We start from the raw sequence: 18,447 nt of genomic DNA, 5'->3' as shown, positions 1-18,447 counted from the left end.
CAAGTTAACTTCGCGTACGTGGTTAATTGAAAAGTGAAAAGACTTGTGGTGAGTAGGTGGGTAGGGAGGTGAGGTGGGAGGAAAGGAAAATTGAAAAATAAATCGTGATGTTAAAAAAAAAAAAAGAAAAGGAAAGAAAGGAAGAAAGAAAAGAAATAATATTTCTAATTTAATATAATAATGTTTAGATACGAGATTATATCCTTTGACAATGTGGATGGAAATATTAATTAATTGATTTATCATATAGGTTCCCGTTTTATTATGAGATCAAGATTATTTTGGTGCTTTGGCTATTGAGCCCTGCAACTAAGGGCTCGAGTATACTGTATCGACGTTTCGTTCATCCTGCATTGACCCGTCGAGAAGCTGAAATCGATGAGGCCCTTGCACGTGCTACAGAACAGGGATACAAAGCTGTCCTCCATCTTGGCACCAGAGGTGTAAACTATGCAACTACTGTGCTCATGCAAACCGCTATCAAGGTAAGCCAAAAGGAAGGGATTGTTGTAATAATATTGGATTTTTTTTTTTTTTTTTTTTTCCTTTCTTTCTTCTTTTTCTTAGACGTTAGACATGCGAGGAGAGGAGCTTCTGTGCCGATCTCCAAAATTAGCTTATCATTTATCAATGATTCATTTACATTGTTTGTACGTTGTTTATATATTGTTGCGTTCGTTCACGGGGTGAATCAATTATAATTATTTACGTCTTTGATAGAAAAATTTCAATTATTGATAAATTATTAGAAATAAAATTAGAATCACACGATTCACCTTGAGATATTGATCTCATTTGTCGTCCTCTTGTGATACTTTTTTTTTTTTTTTTTTTTTTTTTTTTATAACTCGAAAGATTGAAATTTTTGATAAATTTCTCAAAAGAACATGAATGTATTACACTATTGACCTTGTGGTATTGATCATTCATATATTTTCCCACTGTTTCTTGTGATCCATCTTTTTATCAAAAATTGAAATTTTTGTTCGATGAATTTTATTCAAAACAAAATTAAATGATGATTTACACTTTCTTTTTTAACTTGTTATGGAATATTTTTTTTTTTTTTTTTTCTTTTTCTTATTTTGATTAATTCGATAAAAAATTCTTTTATAATCGAGCATTCAAAATGAGAACTTTTGATAAATTTTATTTAAAACGAAATCGAATGATGAAAATGATTCATCTTATATCAAAATATCGACAATGATTAAGCGTAAAGACGTTTCCTAAAAACGGACGAACCGAATCTCCTCGCCAAAATCCTTATCATCGCTAATCACATTGTGTTTGTTCTTGATTTTCTGTTTTCGTTTTACTCGCCCGCTTCCCTTCGCACGCTGCAACGCCTTATTCCCACCATCGCCGTCACCATTTAACTTTAAAAAAAAAAAAAAAAAAAAAAAATCAAATTATAAACGTCACCAACCAACAAACAACAACGACAACAACAACAACTACAATAATCATCATATCCTACTATACGATTTATTATATACATTACAAATCGCCTTTAACTATCGTCGAGCATCGGTGCTGTTTAACAAAAATGCTGCTTCCTAAAAACAATAATAATAATAATAATAATAATAATAATAATAATAATAATAATAATAATAATAATAATAATTTAAAAATAAACTACATATCTCGTATACAAAAAAAATATATATATTAATATATATATATTTTTTTAATATATATATATTAAAAAAAAAAAAAAATCCAACATGATACAAAATAAAAATTATAAAAACGTTGACTACAAGGACAGAACCTTCCGAGCATAATATCAAGTTCATTGATTGAGATCGAACCAAGACAATCAGACCCGGCGATTTTTAGCTCAGCCAACCCCAACAAAGCACCATCGATGACGCTCCGAGCACGGAATAAAAAGGACACCATGAGCCTGACGAAAGATGATAAAGTAGTATCGACTACAAAGAAAATACAACTTCCTAAGATCAATCGTTTAACAGTAGCGAAGATTCTCAACGAGGAATTTGAAAACTCTTTGAGCAGTGGAGAGGAGGAACTCGAACAGGAGGAGGAAGTGTACGAAGAGGTTCAGGAAAATTTAATCGTTGAGGAAACTTTCAAGGAACCCGAAGGAAGGCCAATCAGAATGAAGAAAACCGGAAAGGAACATGTCGAAATAACACGACGACAAAAATCAAGATCATGTAAAATTACTACGAAAACGATTTATGAACCTGAATTTAGCGACGACAACGATTTGATAAACTCTTGTTAGTAAACTTTGATTTTGCTTTTATTCTCTTTTCTTTTATTTTATTTTATTTTATTTTTTTCTTCTTCTTCTTTTCTTTTTCTCTCTTAATTTCACTTATAAGAACTTGATCATTCGCCGCAAATTGAAAAGTTTTCGAAAAAAATCTCTTCAATGAGTACACTTATGGAATAGAGTTTGTTTGGAATGATGATTTAGGAAAAAAAAAATAAATAAATAAATAAAATAAAGAAAAGAAGGAAATAACTTTCATTCAATTAGCTATTAAACCATTAAGATTAATCGAGGAATCTAATTGATTTTTTCGATTTTTTTTTGACATAAAATTTCTATTGTAAATTTATAACAAGATAACGAATTAATGATATATATAATTTCACCCTGCGATTGTTATTAACGTGAACAAGTATATCAACGTAAGACGATAAAATTGAAAATCGATCGGATATAGAAACTAAGATTGAAGGCTCATCATTAATTTTATTTTTTATATATATATACATATATATATATATATATATATGTATGTATGTATGTATATATAAATAATATCTATCCGATCGTTCTTAAAATTCTATTTTGTTAAAGATATACAAAGAAAATATTATCTCGAATGTCGAGAACAATTTTTTACGTGATATTACAAATGTAAATTGTCGATGAAAGACAATCAAAAAAAAAAAAAAGAAAAGAAATAAATTAATAAGGTATCGGGGTTAGAACAATTTTTTAAAATAACTATCTGATCGATTTGAAATCGATTTTGAAGATTTATAGAGATAATAGTTTCATTCATAAATTAATTATCACAATTTAGATATTACAGAATGTAATGGCAATCCATAAAATTGTAAATCGATCAGATAGTAACTCAGATTGATACTCGGCATTTACTTTTTTTTTTTTTTTTTTTTTTTTTTTTTTTATAATATCTACCCTGATTGATTTTAAAAGTTTCATTGTTAACTCGACTTGAGAGAACGAATTTTTCAACAACGCACGAATGTTCCGATAATATTACAGAATGAATGTAATGTTAATGATAGACAATAAAAACGGAAGTCGATCAGGTCAAAAGCCAAAGTTACAAATGTTTATATATATGTATATATAACATTAACCTGATTGATTTCAAATTATAATTAATTTACGATTAAAATTTCTCTCACATATATATATTAAAGAACGATAACGTATAATCAAGGACGCATCTTAATTATTAATTACATGATATTTATAAAATGCGATGTCAACGAAAGACAATAAAAAAAAAAATTTGGTAAGGATCAATGTCATCCAACGTTTGACAATAAAACCAAATTTTTATAAGACATCTATCTGATTGATTTCATAATTATAATTAATTTATAATTTCTGATAAAAATTTTTCTGGTAAGGTATTATTAAAGAATGATGATGAATAATCAGCGATGCATCTTAACAATTAATCGTAAGATATTAGAAAATGCGAAGTCAAAGAAAAGCACAATAAGACTGGAAGTCGATCGGATAGATTAAAAAAATTAATAAAACCAAGATAAAGAAAACAACATTATAACGATTTTTATAACGTCTGTCTGTATGATTTTAAATTCCGCATGTTTTATTATTCAGAATATAATTGAATCGTTATTAAAAATTAATTAATACTCAAGAACGAAGACAATCGACGAAATTAAAATGTCTGTCGCGTGACGTCATGTATTGCTTTTTTTTTTCTTTCTTTTTTTTTTTTCTTTCTTTTTTTTTTCTTATGTATTACTATTATTATTATTATTATTATTCTTTCTTCCATATGGGAATCTTATATATTGTGTGGAACTTATGCGCTATGTATATGTCAATCTTTTTCTTTCTTAATTATTATTGCCTTTCTTTTCCTATTACACATAATTTTTATATCTACCATGTTTTTGCGTGTGCGAAAATCCTTAAAACAAAAAAAAAAATAATAAATAAATAAAAAAATTTTAAAAAAAATAAAAAAGAAAAAAAAAAGCAAGAGAAAGCACAAAAAAAAACTGTATCGTTATCCAGAGAGCTTTAGGGAAAAAAAAAAAAATAAGAAAAAAAAATAAAAAAAGAAAACAGAGTTGAAGACTGCGAATACGTGTGTGCCTTTGTGTGTATGCGTGTGGATGCATTTGATGTGATTAAAATAAAAATACGCCCAAGTGATATATCGTTGTAAGAAAAAATAATAAGAGATATACATGTACACAAACATACATACATACATACATACATACATACATATATACATATATATATATATATATATAAAAGATTAGTTGAATAAAGAGCGTGATCATGTCATTGTTACGTTACGCTCTTTAACACTAATCTTATTAATCTAATCTGTTATCTAACTTGCAATTAAGTAATTACGAGAGTTACCAATTTATTATTCATAGACATGAATATAAACAAAGATTTTTGAGTCAGAGAATTTGATTAATCTGTTTTTTACAATGTGCACAAAGAGATTTTACGATTTTTTCTCCCGTTCGAAATATAATGAATAATATATATATATATATATATTATAGAAATTAGAACGAATTATATAAGCTGTGAATAATATCATTCTTCCTTCTTATCTTTTTTAATTTTTTTTTTTTTTTTTTTTTTTTTAATGAAAGTATCGATTGAATTGATAATTTATTCGTAAATTTTCTTTTGGTTGTAACAATATTATACATCACTATTCTATTACATCACTATTTTATTTGTTTTCTCTTTTTATTTATATTCTTTTTTTTTTGTACTTCGTGTATACGTATGTTTAAAGAATCATAATATTTATAGCGTGTAAGACTTTTTTGATATGCGTTTCCAAAGATTCTCTATAAAAATATTATAAGGATTCTTCTTTCCTCTTCTTTTTTTTTTCTCCCAAATAAAAAACATTTTGCTAATAACGTTCTTTTACTCGCTCTTCCATTCCTTTATCACACTCTCTTTCTCTCTCTCTCTCTCTCTCTCGCACATACACATATACGCGTGCTATTTCTATCTCTCTCTCTCTCTCTATCCTTCTTCTTTATCTTATAATTTTAAATTAATAAAATAGACTTTTGAAACGATTGAATGTTTTGCAATTATTCGCTAAGGCATTAATATACATTAAAGGCTGGCTGACGATTAATAAGATTAATAATAATAATAATACTAATAATAATAATAATAATAATAATAATAATAATAATAATAAATATATAATTAAAGAAAAAAAAAATTTTTTCATATTGTAACTGTTCAAATATCGTAAGCGTTTAACATCAAGATGTTATTATAATATGTAATCGCTTGAAAGTTATCGTCACGTGGACGCATCCGAGCTTTTCAGCGAGCGCTGAAGAAAAAAAAAAAAAAAAAAAAAGAAAGAGAAATACAAACAAGAGAAGAATTTTTTTAACGCCACTCACCCCTCAGACAGAAATAAAAAAATAAAAAATAAACATTGGACATTTACTACCTTCGCACTGGTGACGGCCCAGATAACACATTAACATCCTTTCTTGGTTGGTAAGATTTTATTATTTTTTTTTTGCCTTTTTTCTTTCCTCTCTCTCTCTCTCTCTCTCTCTCTCTCTCAATTTCTTTTTCTTCATCTCTTTCTCTCACTTTCTTTCTTTCTCTTTTTTTTCTCCTTAATCATTACAATTTCAATCAAAACAAAAATTCAAGAGAGAAAAAAAAGTCGATTGACATTAAATTCGTAATGATTTTTTTCTAATACAGAGATTATGTTTTTTCAGGGGGGCGGTGGATTGGTTCAACAATTGAGGAAAAGCTATAGTTTAAGCGATCTGACTGGTGGAAAGGATGTCGAAAATAGAAGCTTGCCTGAATCGCGAGACGAGACTGACATGGAAGGTGGTTTTTATATTTTATATAACTATTTCTTAATACACGTTGACAATCATTTTAGTCACTCTTTTGACCTGACCTGACCTCTTTAAATTCACATTTACTATATACATATATGTATATATATATATATTTTTTTTTTTTATTTATTTATTTGTTATTATGTTTTGTTTGCATTGAACAATAAGAACAAAACTAATAATTGTGAAGTACTATTTAAATAATCACGTATTCTATATATATATTAGATTTTGAAAACATGTTTAATCCCAGTGTGGTCATTTTTATTACATGGTCACATGTATTACCATTCATAATGTTTAAACAAATATATCACGATTGGTCACAAGAAAATTTAATAAAAAAAATATTTGCACGATTCTGAGTCAACTACACAGCGCATGTAAATATTTACTTTTTTTTTTTTTCTTTTTTTGCCTTTTTACTCGTGTCTTTTTGGAAAGTGATTTCTTCTCAAATACCTGTAATTTTGGTTATTTATTTAATGTAATCAATAAACTCTTAGTGGAACCTCGTCGAAGAGAGCATGTAGGGAGAAGAGGATACAGTCCACGAAGGACACAATCCAGCACCAATAGAGTAGAAATGTACTTTTCTGAAGTAGACGTCGATATGATCCAGCCAAGGCCTAGAGAACCAATAACTAGTTTAACGTACGTAAATATATAATATTTTTAATCATCGAAGTTTATTTTTTTTTTATAAGAAATTTTTTTCGCAAAGACATTCGTCCTTCGATCCACGAAAAATATAATAATACCAAAATATACTTTTAGAAAGGATCGTTAATCGACAATGACTATGAATCATGATTTTTATCGATGATGAGTTTTGTTAGTGTTTTCTTCTTTTCTTCTTTTTTTTTTTTTTTTTTTTTTTTTTTTATTATTATTCACAATATTACAGTAATATCAGATCCTCCGACGATATATCCAGCGGATACAGTAGCGGCGAAGCATTGCAATCTCATCGAGCAGCATCCCAAGGTGACGCATTAGTTAGAACATCGAGTGTTGGAGCCAGGACACGTGTGAAGCCTCGTTCGACAACAAAAAAAACACCTGAGGTTGGTACTCCAAGAGTAATCCTCGAAAAAATATTAAATCTATATTAGGAAAATATTGGAAATATGTCATCAACTTTTTTTCTCGTTATTTGTCGTTCCGATTTTTACTGTCATAAATATGACTTCATGTGTTATTTCTTTATTTTTATTTTTAATTTTTAATTTCTTTTTTCCCTTCATACAATTGTATGAAAACCAATTGGTAGAACTCGAAACATTTAATTGTTTTCAACGCTTATGATATTTGAAGGACATTGGAGAGGAATCCGAGTACGACGACCTTCTTCCATCGCCATTAACCTTCCTCACTCCTGACCAAGTTCATCAGCTTTTGTTATTCCTGACTCCGAATGATGATCGTCAGAAGATTAGTAAGTTCGATAACAATGAACGATTGTCAGACGATGATATCAGAAAAAAAGAATCTAAATCGTCATCCGAAGAATCTGAGGTTTGGTTTGTACCAAATGTAACATCCGAGACAGATGGAGTACCTGATAAACTTCAGACTGAACTTTCAGAAATAGATAATAACTCAAAGGACTGTCAAAGGTCAACTGAAATTTTAACAAAACCATCAAGCACAGAATCAGATCTTCAACAAAAAGATATGGAAAATAAGAATTGTGAAAAGACCGATGTTCGTAAAAATTCTTTGCAAACAGCCGTCATCGATGTGGATATTGATAAAATCAAGGATGAGATTTGTCGAGAGAAGCTGGACGAATTGAAAGAACTTTTAAATAATGCGCACAAGGCGGTCACGAAGATAGTATCATCCGAGGAAAAATTAAATCGGATTGGTAAGTTTGCCATGGGCGAGGCACAATCTTTAGAAAATTTTAGAAATGTTGATTCTTTAAATGTTTTGCCCACAACGAATTTAACTCGAAGTAACTCTGACGATAATGATCGTGCTGGTAAATATAACAAAAAGCCAGCACCAAAGACACCGATTTTAATGGACGATGAAGTCGTCCTATCTGAAGACAATCAATCGGAAAATGCATTAAAAGCAACCCTAGTAATAAAAACTGGCATGGTAAAAACTTTTTCAAATATTGACAGTGCCAAAGACGTTTTCATAGCTCACACAGCTCAAACAAAAAGTAAAAGAAAGAAACGAAATAAGAAGAATGGTATCGCAAAATTATTAACTATTCCAAAAAATATTCTTCAAGGTGCCTTTCACAAAACTCCAAGCGGATCAAACAAAGACGATGAATCTAGTCCGTCTGTTTCTGAATATTATAGCTCCAGATCAAGATCTGTCAGTATAGGATCTCAGGATATTTTTCCAAATAAGATTAATAATGAACAATATGATATAGATCCTAATGAAATTTCAAGCAACGTTAATAACGACAAAGTCGATGAAAATAATTTCAAAAAAGATTTGACTTTTGATAAATGTGATCAGAATATTTTATCCGATAAAAGAGAAGATTCTGACAGAAAAGTGACTTCAGTGAAACGTATATCAATACCACAAATGTCACGATCGCCTGGTGCCTCGAGAAAAGTTTACTCCGATGAGAATATTGCTTGAAAATGGAATAGAAAAAAGAAAAGAACAAAAAAACAATCGATCCTTATTTCCTATCCTATTTTTATTTGACACAACTTTAGAATACATCGGAACATGGCAAGAAAAACGGGTTGGTCCACTGTAATTGTATGAAAATGATCTTTTGAAGAAATTCGATATAACATATAACTAATGTGTGTGTGTGTTATATAAGTTTAACACATAAAGCACATTAATGTGTCTAGATTCATATTGCATGCCAATCTTTTTATCTTCAAAAAGAAAAAAAAAAAATTGTGTGCATTTCATCCATTTCAAAAAAAAAAATTAAAACAAATAACAGAATGACAGTCATATGACTATTACATTATTCGCACATAATTAGCAATATAATTATTAATAGTGTATATATTCTTTTACATACATATATATATATTTCTTTTTAAAATTTTTTAGTTTAATAATACATTGTTACTAACAATTGCACGGCTAAATTATTTCTTCTTGCATTGCAGATAACAAGTTTTGCTACTCTACCCCGAAGCAAGAAGAGCAACAAAAAGAAAGTAGCATGAAATTTACCGGCTGCTGACCGCATAAAGGAATAAAACATAAAAAAAAGAAAAAAGCAAAAAAAACGAAAAAGAAAAAGAAAATCTCTTACAAAAAATTGTAATTCACATTTAATCGTGTTATATCGGATATTCGAATATTCACATATTGCATCACGTACATTCATACGACAAATGCAATGGTCAGCAGCAAAATATTGATAAAGCGAGTTAGACACCTTGTGTAACTTATCAATGGTGTCTTTAGTATATTAGTGCTATTTTGAATGCGATTTCTTTCTTTTTTTTTTTTTTTTTTTTTTTTTCTTTTTTTAAGCATTGGATCGTTACTCATGTGATTTGAAAAAATGTTATTGGATAAGCATGACTACTTTCTTGCTTAAATAATGAATGAAACAAAAAGAAATAAATATGAGAAAGAGAGAGAGAAAAAAAAAAGAAAAATATTAGTAGCAAAGGAATGGCTTAATGATGACGGATCATGATGACATCGTTGCTCACGGTCATCCAAAAAAATAATAATAATAATAATAATAATAATAATAATAACTTTTGGTATATTTTAAGCAAATTTCATTCTATGCGAATTGTAGGCACATAAAGCATTTTGACTTTGCTTACAATTCAATATGCAATGATAATAATTTTAATGAACTGCTTTCGACGAACGTATATTTCTCTTTTTGTAATTAACAAAACAAGAGAGAGAGAGAGAGAGAGAGAGGGAGAGAGAGAGAGAGAGAGAGGGGGGGGGAATAAAACAGGGAAAAAAACATAAAACTCAAAAGGAGACAAAAAAATGAAAAAAGATGATTAAAAAAAAAAAAAGGAAGAAAATAGAAAAAGAATGAAAATAAGAGAAAAACTAAAACGTTCGTCGTGTTCCTTGCATGCCTCTTCTCTGATAGTAATTAGCAACAGCTCTCTAAGCTACAGTACTTGCTCCGTTTTACGAAATATATATATATATATATATATATTACTACTACAGCTTTAAGACTATTTAACTTGGGTTAATATCATAATCGAATGATTGTAAAAGAAAATAAAGGACGAATTAAATATGATTTTGAAATATCACCAACATAGACAAACTGACGATGTAATCTCATAGCCGATATTAGTTAAATAATTCTAGTCAAAATGAAACAATTGATATTCAGATATGAAAGAAAGAAAAAAAGAGAGAGAGAGAGAGACAGAGGGAGAGAAACATACTGAAATCGTGCCACTTTGATTATTTCGATAATTAATTATTTTAATGATGAGACATTATTCATATTAAGCATCGTGTTTGTAACTCGCTAAACAACGTCGACAAAATACGCACAAGTGCTACAACAACTACTTCGAACGATAGAGGAAAAAGTAAGAAAGAAAGAGAAAAAGATAATAGAAAAAAAAAAAAATTTAAGAAAGAAATAAATTGAAAAAGAGAAAAGAATATACAAATTAATCCTCTATGAAGCCATGTAGTAAATTCCATGTTACACACAATTATTTTTCTGTGTTTTTGAAGCTTTGGTTCATTATATTTATCACAAATTTCGTTGTTACTTGATATTTAAAATTTTTCATGATTTTATTAAATATTAAGTTATGGTGCTTAGTATAGTATAGTATAATTATATGAGTATGTTACTAGTACTACTTAAAGTAATATACTTACACTATTAGATTACTAATTATACTAATTCATGTATTATTTATACCAGTATATTTCTACTTACACTAGTATAAGTAATACTAACTAGTATACTAATAAAAGTAATAATATATAATAAGTATATATACTGTTAGTAATATTAGTAAAAGGAAAATTATAAAAAAAAAAAAAAAAATATTAATACTTATACTTTATATATTTATACTATACTATTATACCAGTATAGTAAAAAATTATAATATAATTTTTACAATGTATTAATATTTTATACTAATATATATATATATAATTGCAAATTATAATATAGAGTATAGAATTCTGTAATTTACTTTAAAAATTAAGTTTGCTTTTGTTTAATAAATACGAGTATAGTACTAGAAGATAGCTCTTCGTAATTTACTTATAGCAGTATAACTACTAATATTTACTAATACTTTGTAAAAAGATTATATTATAATTTTTCTACTATATTAGTACTATACTAGTGTTTATAAACTAATAATTAGTACTTGTATTAGCACTTTGCTAAAAATGATATTATGTAATTGTCATATTATACATATAATTTTGATCTAAATCTAATAATAAATTGGCTTATAGAGGATTAATTAACGTTAACGAATTTATAAATGTAATTTATTTATGAATTATTTTACTATGTTTGTTTGTTGTATACATGATGATAAAGTTGTGTCACTTAACCTATACGAGAATAACATTCTACTCTTCTTTTGCCACGAAATTTAAATATCCAAATGTTAAACAATCAGATTTGTTATTCTAACTATATAAATATATATATATATATATACATATATATATATATATATATGTATGTATATATAATATTAAAATATTATTATTTTAAAATATTATTTGTAATCGTCAGAATAAAACAAAAATATGTATATTATATAATTATATATACATATTTATATATATATATATATATATATAATTATATTGTTGTTTTTATCGAGCACATTTATATACAGTCAAATTGGTGATTAATCAATGCAATGTAATTATTGTATAATGGAAACAACAAATGCAGTAAATGTGATTGGTTCATTTTTGGCTCCATCTTTAAAACACGTATTTGTGATACAAAGTTTTATAAATAATGACAGGAAATATTAATAAGTATATTAAAGTCTTACTATCATTCATAAATTCGTGTCTTTTATCTCTTTTTTCTTTTTCTTTTTTCTTTTTTTTTTATTTTCATAGTATTTCTAATATTGGACGCCATATTGGAACGTTAGCATTTTCTGCATTTCTTCTGTCCATTATATCCCTTTTATTACTTTCTAACTAAAATTCGTCAAAGAGTACTAATGAATCATAATTTATATATATATGTGTGTGTATATATATGATATATATAAGATATATATTATATATATATATATATATGATATGAATATATCGTGTTATATATTCCCTGTAGCTATTCCTATCTTTATAAAATACGTGTGATAAAAGAAAAACTGACGCTAGTTCGTCGGCGCTTTATTTACGCAAGAGAAAAAGAGAAAGAGAGAATTCTGTACGCACGTGTGGCGTTTGCGTGAAAATGGTATGAATGTGTAAAAAAATTTTCAACGTGTCGACGTCGTCCGTTCAAAGATTAGTATGATTTATACTTTCTAATATATGAAAATTTGAACGTATGAATCGTGCATTAGCAAGTTACTATGGTGCTGCGAGCTTTACGATTGATTATTTTATATTATTAGCTAATCACAATTAATTCAATGGAGAGCCTGAATACAACGTGGCGGCAACCATGGTGAACGATATCTATTAGCGATGATGATTTTTCGGTTTTAACATATTTGTAGCGAATAAAGATCACGTAAAGAAATAATATTGTATAATTTTTATAATTTAAATTAACCTTCTTTAATATCTGATAGAAATTTTCTTTTTATTCTTGGTACCAGCTGGATCCCCTTGTTAATACGTTCCTGAGTCTATCTTGGCGCGATTCGACCAACGCGTCGTTAAGTACGTAACGCTATTAATAGATGGCGTTAATTTCTTCTATATTTACGTAACACATTTACGATAAAAACTTTGAAGGTTAAATATGTTTTGTTCTACATGCTATTATTGTGATTGAATCCACGTTAAAAAGCTAATTTAAGCGGCATGGGTAATCCTGATGGATTATATATTAATTTAAATGTGAAAGATTATGTAAAATATATACATATATGTTATTTTATATGTAATATTTCTGTTATAAAAATTAAGCAAATAGAGTGTATACCATAAAAAGAAATTTTGTTTGAAAATATTGATACTTTTAAATGAGAAAGATATTGAAAGCAGAAAAGATATCTATATTAATTTTGATGATATATATAATTTCTATTATATAAAAAATGTCCTGCCAACGTGTTATAATAGATGATAAACTATTGTTTCGCATTTTAAAAACCAAAGGCTATGATATATCCACTATATGTGATAAAATGGTTCGTTTACATATCATTTACAATTTACATTATTATATTTGCAATTTATAGCCATTATTTATTTTATTCCTTTACGTAAAATAATATAATCTCCGTATATACTTATTTTAAATATTAATTGTTATAGTCGGAATAAATATTTAATATTTCCTTTTACAGAAGTTGGACGCAAAAAATATAATAGTCTTATCTGAAGAAGAGCTATGCGAATTATGGTACCATGTGAAAGTAGTACTGTTAAAGGCACAAAAGCTATCTATATTACAATCGAATAATAAAAATTCCAAAGTATGAACATTATATATATGTATATATATATATCAATTTTAGCACTTGTTGCTATCTTTAAAAGTAAATTTCAAACGTAATAATTAAAAGAAAACTGATTGCTCAAATAAATAAGATGTCAGAAGAAATCAAAGAGCATTGTTTACAGATAAATATTATACGTCGCTTGATGAATCATATCTTAGTCATAATTTTATACGCATGCAATGAATTTTCTTGAAAATAGCTTGTATGTAAAAAGAATGTTATTTCATATTTTCAAATTCTTTTTCCATTTAGAATTATCTTCTTCCCACTTGTGACACATATCCTGTGTCTATAGAGATTACATTATATAAATTATTAAGTTTGAAATATATTTCTAGGAAAAGCAACAAGCATTAAAATTGATAGAGACGATAGCAGCAATGGCTTTGGAGACAGTGCTGCAAAGAACATTTTTACCAAATATATTATTAGAGATTGTAATAATACTTCACTCGGTTATATTACCAGAAATGAAAGATACAAAGGTTTGTTATATCTATGATCCACAGAAATAACTGTTACACATATACAATAATTCTTTTTAAGGTAAAAGATGAAATATCATACCTTCTAGAAAATTGGTGGAAATCAAATATGATATGGAAAGAAAAAGTAATAATAAATGCTATAAAGCATCTGACCGAAACATCTGAAAGTTCATTGGTAACTCATATAGGCATAAATTTATACTCTCATAATCTGCATAAATACATAAACTCATATATGCAAAAAACGTTCGCAAGTTTTTATACAAATAATGTATCATACTTTCAGCAACATATTAAACGATTACATAAAATAAGATCTGCGCTGTATTTAATAGAACGTAACGACGATATACAAATGTTGGTTGAATTATCACGGAGTAGCATCGTTATGTCTATACCAGAAGGAAGAGTTATTTTGTTAAAATTATTTGCGTTAGGAGAAGAATTCGTAATGGTATAATATAATATTAATCTATGAGACATTTATTCTTTGTAATTTTAATATAATTATTAAATTGTAGGGGATTCATAATAATGTAAAAGCAATACTTGAAATTGCAGAACCTGATGTAATAAAAGGATATGCAAATTTGTATGCCAAAGCATGGTTAAGTGCTACCAATAAAACTAAGAAGTTGATAATCGAAAAATGTTTCAGAAACATTATTTTTCATTGTCTTAGATCGCGTAGAGATTCTACAGGACGAGTCAAACTTGGAACAAATTTACTTATATTCATAGATGAATTATATCATTATAAAAGCAATACAATAAGAGTAATGTTGCATGATCATTGCAAAAGTTTATTATGGGAACATTTGAAGGTAGAAACTTTTTAAAACAATGGATAACAATATAATTTTGATATAATATTGCAACAATTATACCTATGGGTTAATTTTATTTCAGGCTTCTGGATCATGCGTCAGATGCAACGCAGCTGAAATTCTATTTATTATTTATTCTGTGGAATCGAAACATTTGACACAAAATGAAAATGACATGAAACAATATGCAAAAGCTATTTCATGCCTTTTGAAAGATTGCAATCAGCAAGTGTGTCTTATAGCTATAAATGTACATAATTATTACATATATATATTGATTCCTTGATATAAAATAATAATTTGTAATAGTTATAGATATATTTCTATATTGCAGGATACTTTTAAAATATTGGAGTCTCATTGGAAGCATATACCTGCTAATATAATTAAAAATTGGTTAAATATTTTATCATGTCATATGAAAAGCAAATCTTCTTCAGAAATTAAAATAAGTATCTTAAATGGTATCAAGCAAATGGTATCTAATAAACACTCTCATACAAGTGTAAAAAGTTTTATAAATAATTTTGTCAATCAAATATATTACGCAGACATAGATGTTATCAAATGTTTTACTAAACTCATTGAATATCTTCAAAATCACATTGGCATTTTAGTTTGGGATATTGTTGCATTAACTACTTTATTGAAATGCATAGAGGTAAATCAATTCGGATATAAATAAATCGATCATTTATATTCGAAGCAGCTAAAAGAAAAAAAAAATATATATATATATATATTCTTAATAAATTTTACCATTTTTATTTAGGATACCAATGAGTCGAAATTATTACAGCAATTAATAAAATTACTATGTTTGCGAATACAACCACATGATATAAATAATGACAATGCCACACAAGAAATCATAAATATAGGAATGAAGAATATTACGGCAACAAGAAAGTTTTTTTTTCATTCAAAGTATATCATTAATTGGGATAATGCTTCTAAACTTATAAATATTATATTACTGACTATTGAAAGACAAGCATGCTGTTTATTAGCAGATGATGAAACAAGCAATAAATGTAGTAAAAGATTTAAAAGGAATAACGATAAATCACATAATGGTATTTAGTATTAATTTTACATTTTTACTTTGTAGCCAATATAAAATTGCTAAATTAATAATATTTTTTGTTTCTTCAGCAAACTCTACCAAAGATATAATTAAACAAGAAATTAATACATGCGAATCAATTAATATATTACTTGAGGTAGTTGCTGTAATATTATATGTAAACAAAAATAATGTTACAAAAGAATATTTTGACAAAGAAGAGGGAAGGGACTTACGACGGATCTGTACAAGCATACTGCCACAAATTTTATGTTCATATAGAATACAGGTATGAATAATGTTATTAATTAAAAATAAAAAAAATTACTTTATAGGTAAAGTGAAATTTTTTTAGAAATTATCTTTGAATGAATCTACGTTATTCTTACTTTCATTTTTACCTGTTACTATGATGACCAATGTAAACAATATATGTGAAACTATTGTGGAACAATTATCTAATCGTAATATTTCCAATGAGATGATAATTACAATTTTATACACGTTAATGAAATGGGAGAAAATGGATATAGTCTTTACGTTATTAAAAGAATTGATAAAAAAATTTACAAATACAACGATAGAGTATAATCAAGTTAGTACTATTCTATAATCCTATAATCCTTTAAATAGCTAGAAAGTATTTACTTTTTTTCTCTTTCACATAGGAAAATAGTAATGATTTGTTTATAAAAGAACAAGAAAAGACACTTATATTGACCGTAGAAATACTCAAACAATTATTGAATATTGATTTCCAAGAAAAATTATTGACTATATATTATGAAGATTTAGTGAATGCTTGGAAAGAATTGCGTGTGATACAATATCACATGGAAAATAGATTGACACGTTCAAACGAATTAAGTAACATAATGAAGGAACAAGTTTTGATTGGTCTTTTCAAGGATTATTTATCGATGATATATGTCCTATTGAAAATTGACGTTTACGATATTTCAGAATGTCTTCAAGATATATTATCATGGGTCGAAGAGTATGAATAATATAAATGTTCATATAATATAACAATTTTCATGTTAAATTCATATAAATAATAATGCAATTTAAATTTGTATAGGAAAGTGATACCTAAAATGCCTACAATGGAAGAACATAAGAAACATCAATTTCCAATTAATATATTGAAGATAGTTTTTAACGTATGCAATTCTATGATAAAAGAATGCCAACTGTCTACAAAGATATGTTGTAAAATAATAATTCTATATTTCAAATCTATTTCTTCATCCGTCGGCATCATTTTTATCCATGACGCTTTGAAAGCAATCATTGCTTTATTGCACTTTAATAAAACTCAATATTATAATGAAGATTCTAATTTACTAAATACTATTCTACCAAAGTTCTTATGTGCTGTAATGATATCTTTAAATGAATACTCCGAAGATATTATAATTGCATATACAAATGTAAGATAATAATATTTTAATGAATTTATTAGTAATATTCTTCTTCGTTCTTTCGCATATATATTATTTCACTCATTTAACGCAATTATTTGTTTTAGAATTTAAAAATTTTAACTTTGTTAATAGAAAAATATTTTGAAATGATCGTATCTACGTACGATGATCAAAAAATGCACGCTACGTACTTAACTATTATATTAAATACTGGTATCAATGATATAAGTAAAGAAATTATTGATAACAATAGAAACAATTCTGCAGATATATTGAAAATTAAATTTCCATATCTCGCAGAGAAGATTTTAAAAAATACATTATATTTAAGGAAATATCAAGATGCATGCTTTTTTGCTATAAAACAAGCTGTAATACACTACAATGAAGTAAGTATTTATTTCAGATATTTTTTATGGCACTTTCAAATCATTTCGTCAAAATTTGTATATTGCAGGTTGATATACTTTCTACATTATTGATAATAAATGATATGTTTAACTTGCCAATTAAATCCATGAAAAAACTTCGAAACATTACGCACGTTATCAAGTTAGAATATGAAAAACGATGTGATCTTACTGTCCATAATAGGTATTTTATTCGAAGTACGTTTATATTTTCTATATTAATATTAACAATAGAAATCAATTTTTTCGTTTCAGATTTATTGTTGATGCAATAGAAACAATCATTAAGCTGATACAAAGTAAGTTTTAAAAGAGAAACAAAGAATGCAATCTATATGCAATAATTTATTGTTAATCTATTAAAAATGTTTGCCATGATTGATATTTTTATAAACATATTATATTCATATATTTTATAGAAATAGAAATATTATACTTAATAGATATGAAA

The 18,447-nt window shown here is 26.9% G+C and overlaps 2 protein-coding genes across 11 annotated transcripts in view; both read left to right on the top strand.

Annotated features, from left to right (window-relative positions):
• Positions 1-10,065, top strand: part of LOC118442541 (receptor expression-enhancing protein 4) — a 29,643-nt gene extending 19,578 nt beyond the window's left edge. For 4 of the 8 annotated variants that reach the window (XM_085663780.1, XM_085663777.1, XM_085663776.1 and 1 more), the window contains exons 4-8: positions 251-485; positions 6,016-6,133; positions 6,654-6,801; positions 7,055-7,214; positions 7,465-8,799. In XM_085663780.1, coding sequence (XP_085519906.1) covers positions 251-485; positions 6,016-6,133; positions 6,654-6,801; positions 7,055-7,214; positions 7,465-8,763 — 1,960 coding nt within the window. In that variant the 3' untranslated portion in view covers positions 8,764-8,799. Of the gene's footprint in view, positions 1-250; positions 486-6,015; positions 6,134-6,653; positions 6,802-7,054; positions 7,215-7,464; positions 8,800-9,257 lie in introns of those variants that run through there. The other 4 variants (XM_035868270.2, XM_035868279.2, XM_085663779.1 and 1 more) reach the window with 4 other exon arrangements.
• A 1,758-nt stretch (positions 10,066-11,823) lies between these two features.
• Positions 11,824-18,391, top strand: LOC118442536 (condensin-2 complex subunit G2). 3 transcript variants are annotated; one of them, XM_085663773.1, is made up of 16 exons: positions 11,827-13,463; positions 13,623-13,751; positions 14,117-14,263; positions 14,325-14,441; positions 14,553-14,720; positions 14,788-15,090; positions 15,176-15,343; positions 15,428-15,754; positions 15,866-16,169; positions 16,249-16,448; positions 16,515-16,754; positions 16,828-17,156; positions 17,241-17,592; positions 17,691-17,975; positions 18,044-18,180; positions 18,252-18,391. In XM_085663773.1, exons 1-16 carry the CDS (start codon positions 13,371-13,373, stop codon positions 18,304-18,306), a joined length of 3,354 nt encoding a protein of 1,117 aa, XP_085519899.1. In that variant the 5' UTR covers positions 11,827-13,370; the 3' UTR covers positions 18,307-18,391. The 3 variants fall into 3 exon arrangements, with proteins under 3 accessions (XP_085519898.1, XP_085519900.1, XP_085519899.1); XM_085663772.1 differs by having other exon boundaries at positions 11,824-13,463; positions 14,325-14,720; XM_085663774.1 differs by lacking the exons at positions 18,044-18,180; positions 18,252-18,391 and having other exon boundaries at positions 11,826-13,463; positions 14,325-14,720; positions 17,719-17,870.
• Positions 18,392-18,447: the final 56 nt, after the last annotated feature.

Source organism: Vespa mandarinia, chromosome 24 (assembly GCF_050613455.1).
Source record: "Vespa mandarinia isolate Hongniang chromosome 24, ASM5061345v1, whole genome shotgun sequence".
NCBI lineage: Eukaryota > Metazoa > Arthropoda > Insecta > Hymenoptera > Vespidae > Vespa > Vespa mandarinia.
This window is presented reverse-complemented; position numbering and strand designations above follow the sequence as displayed.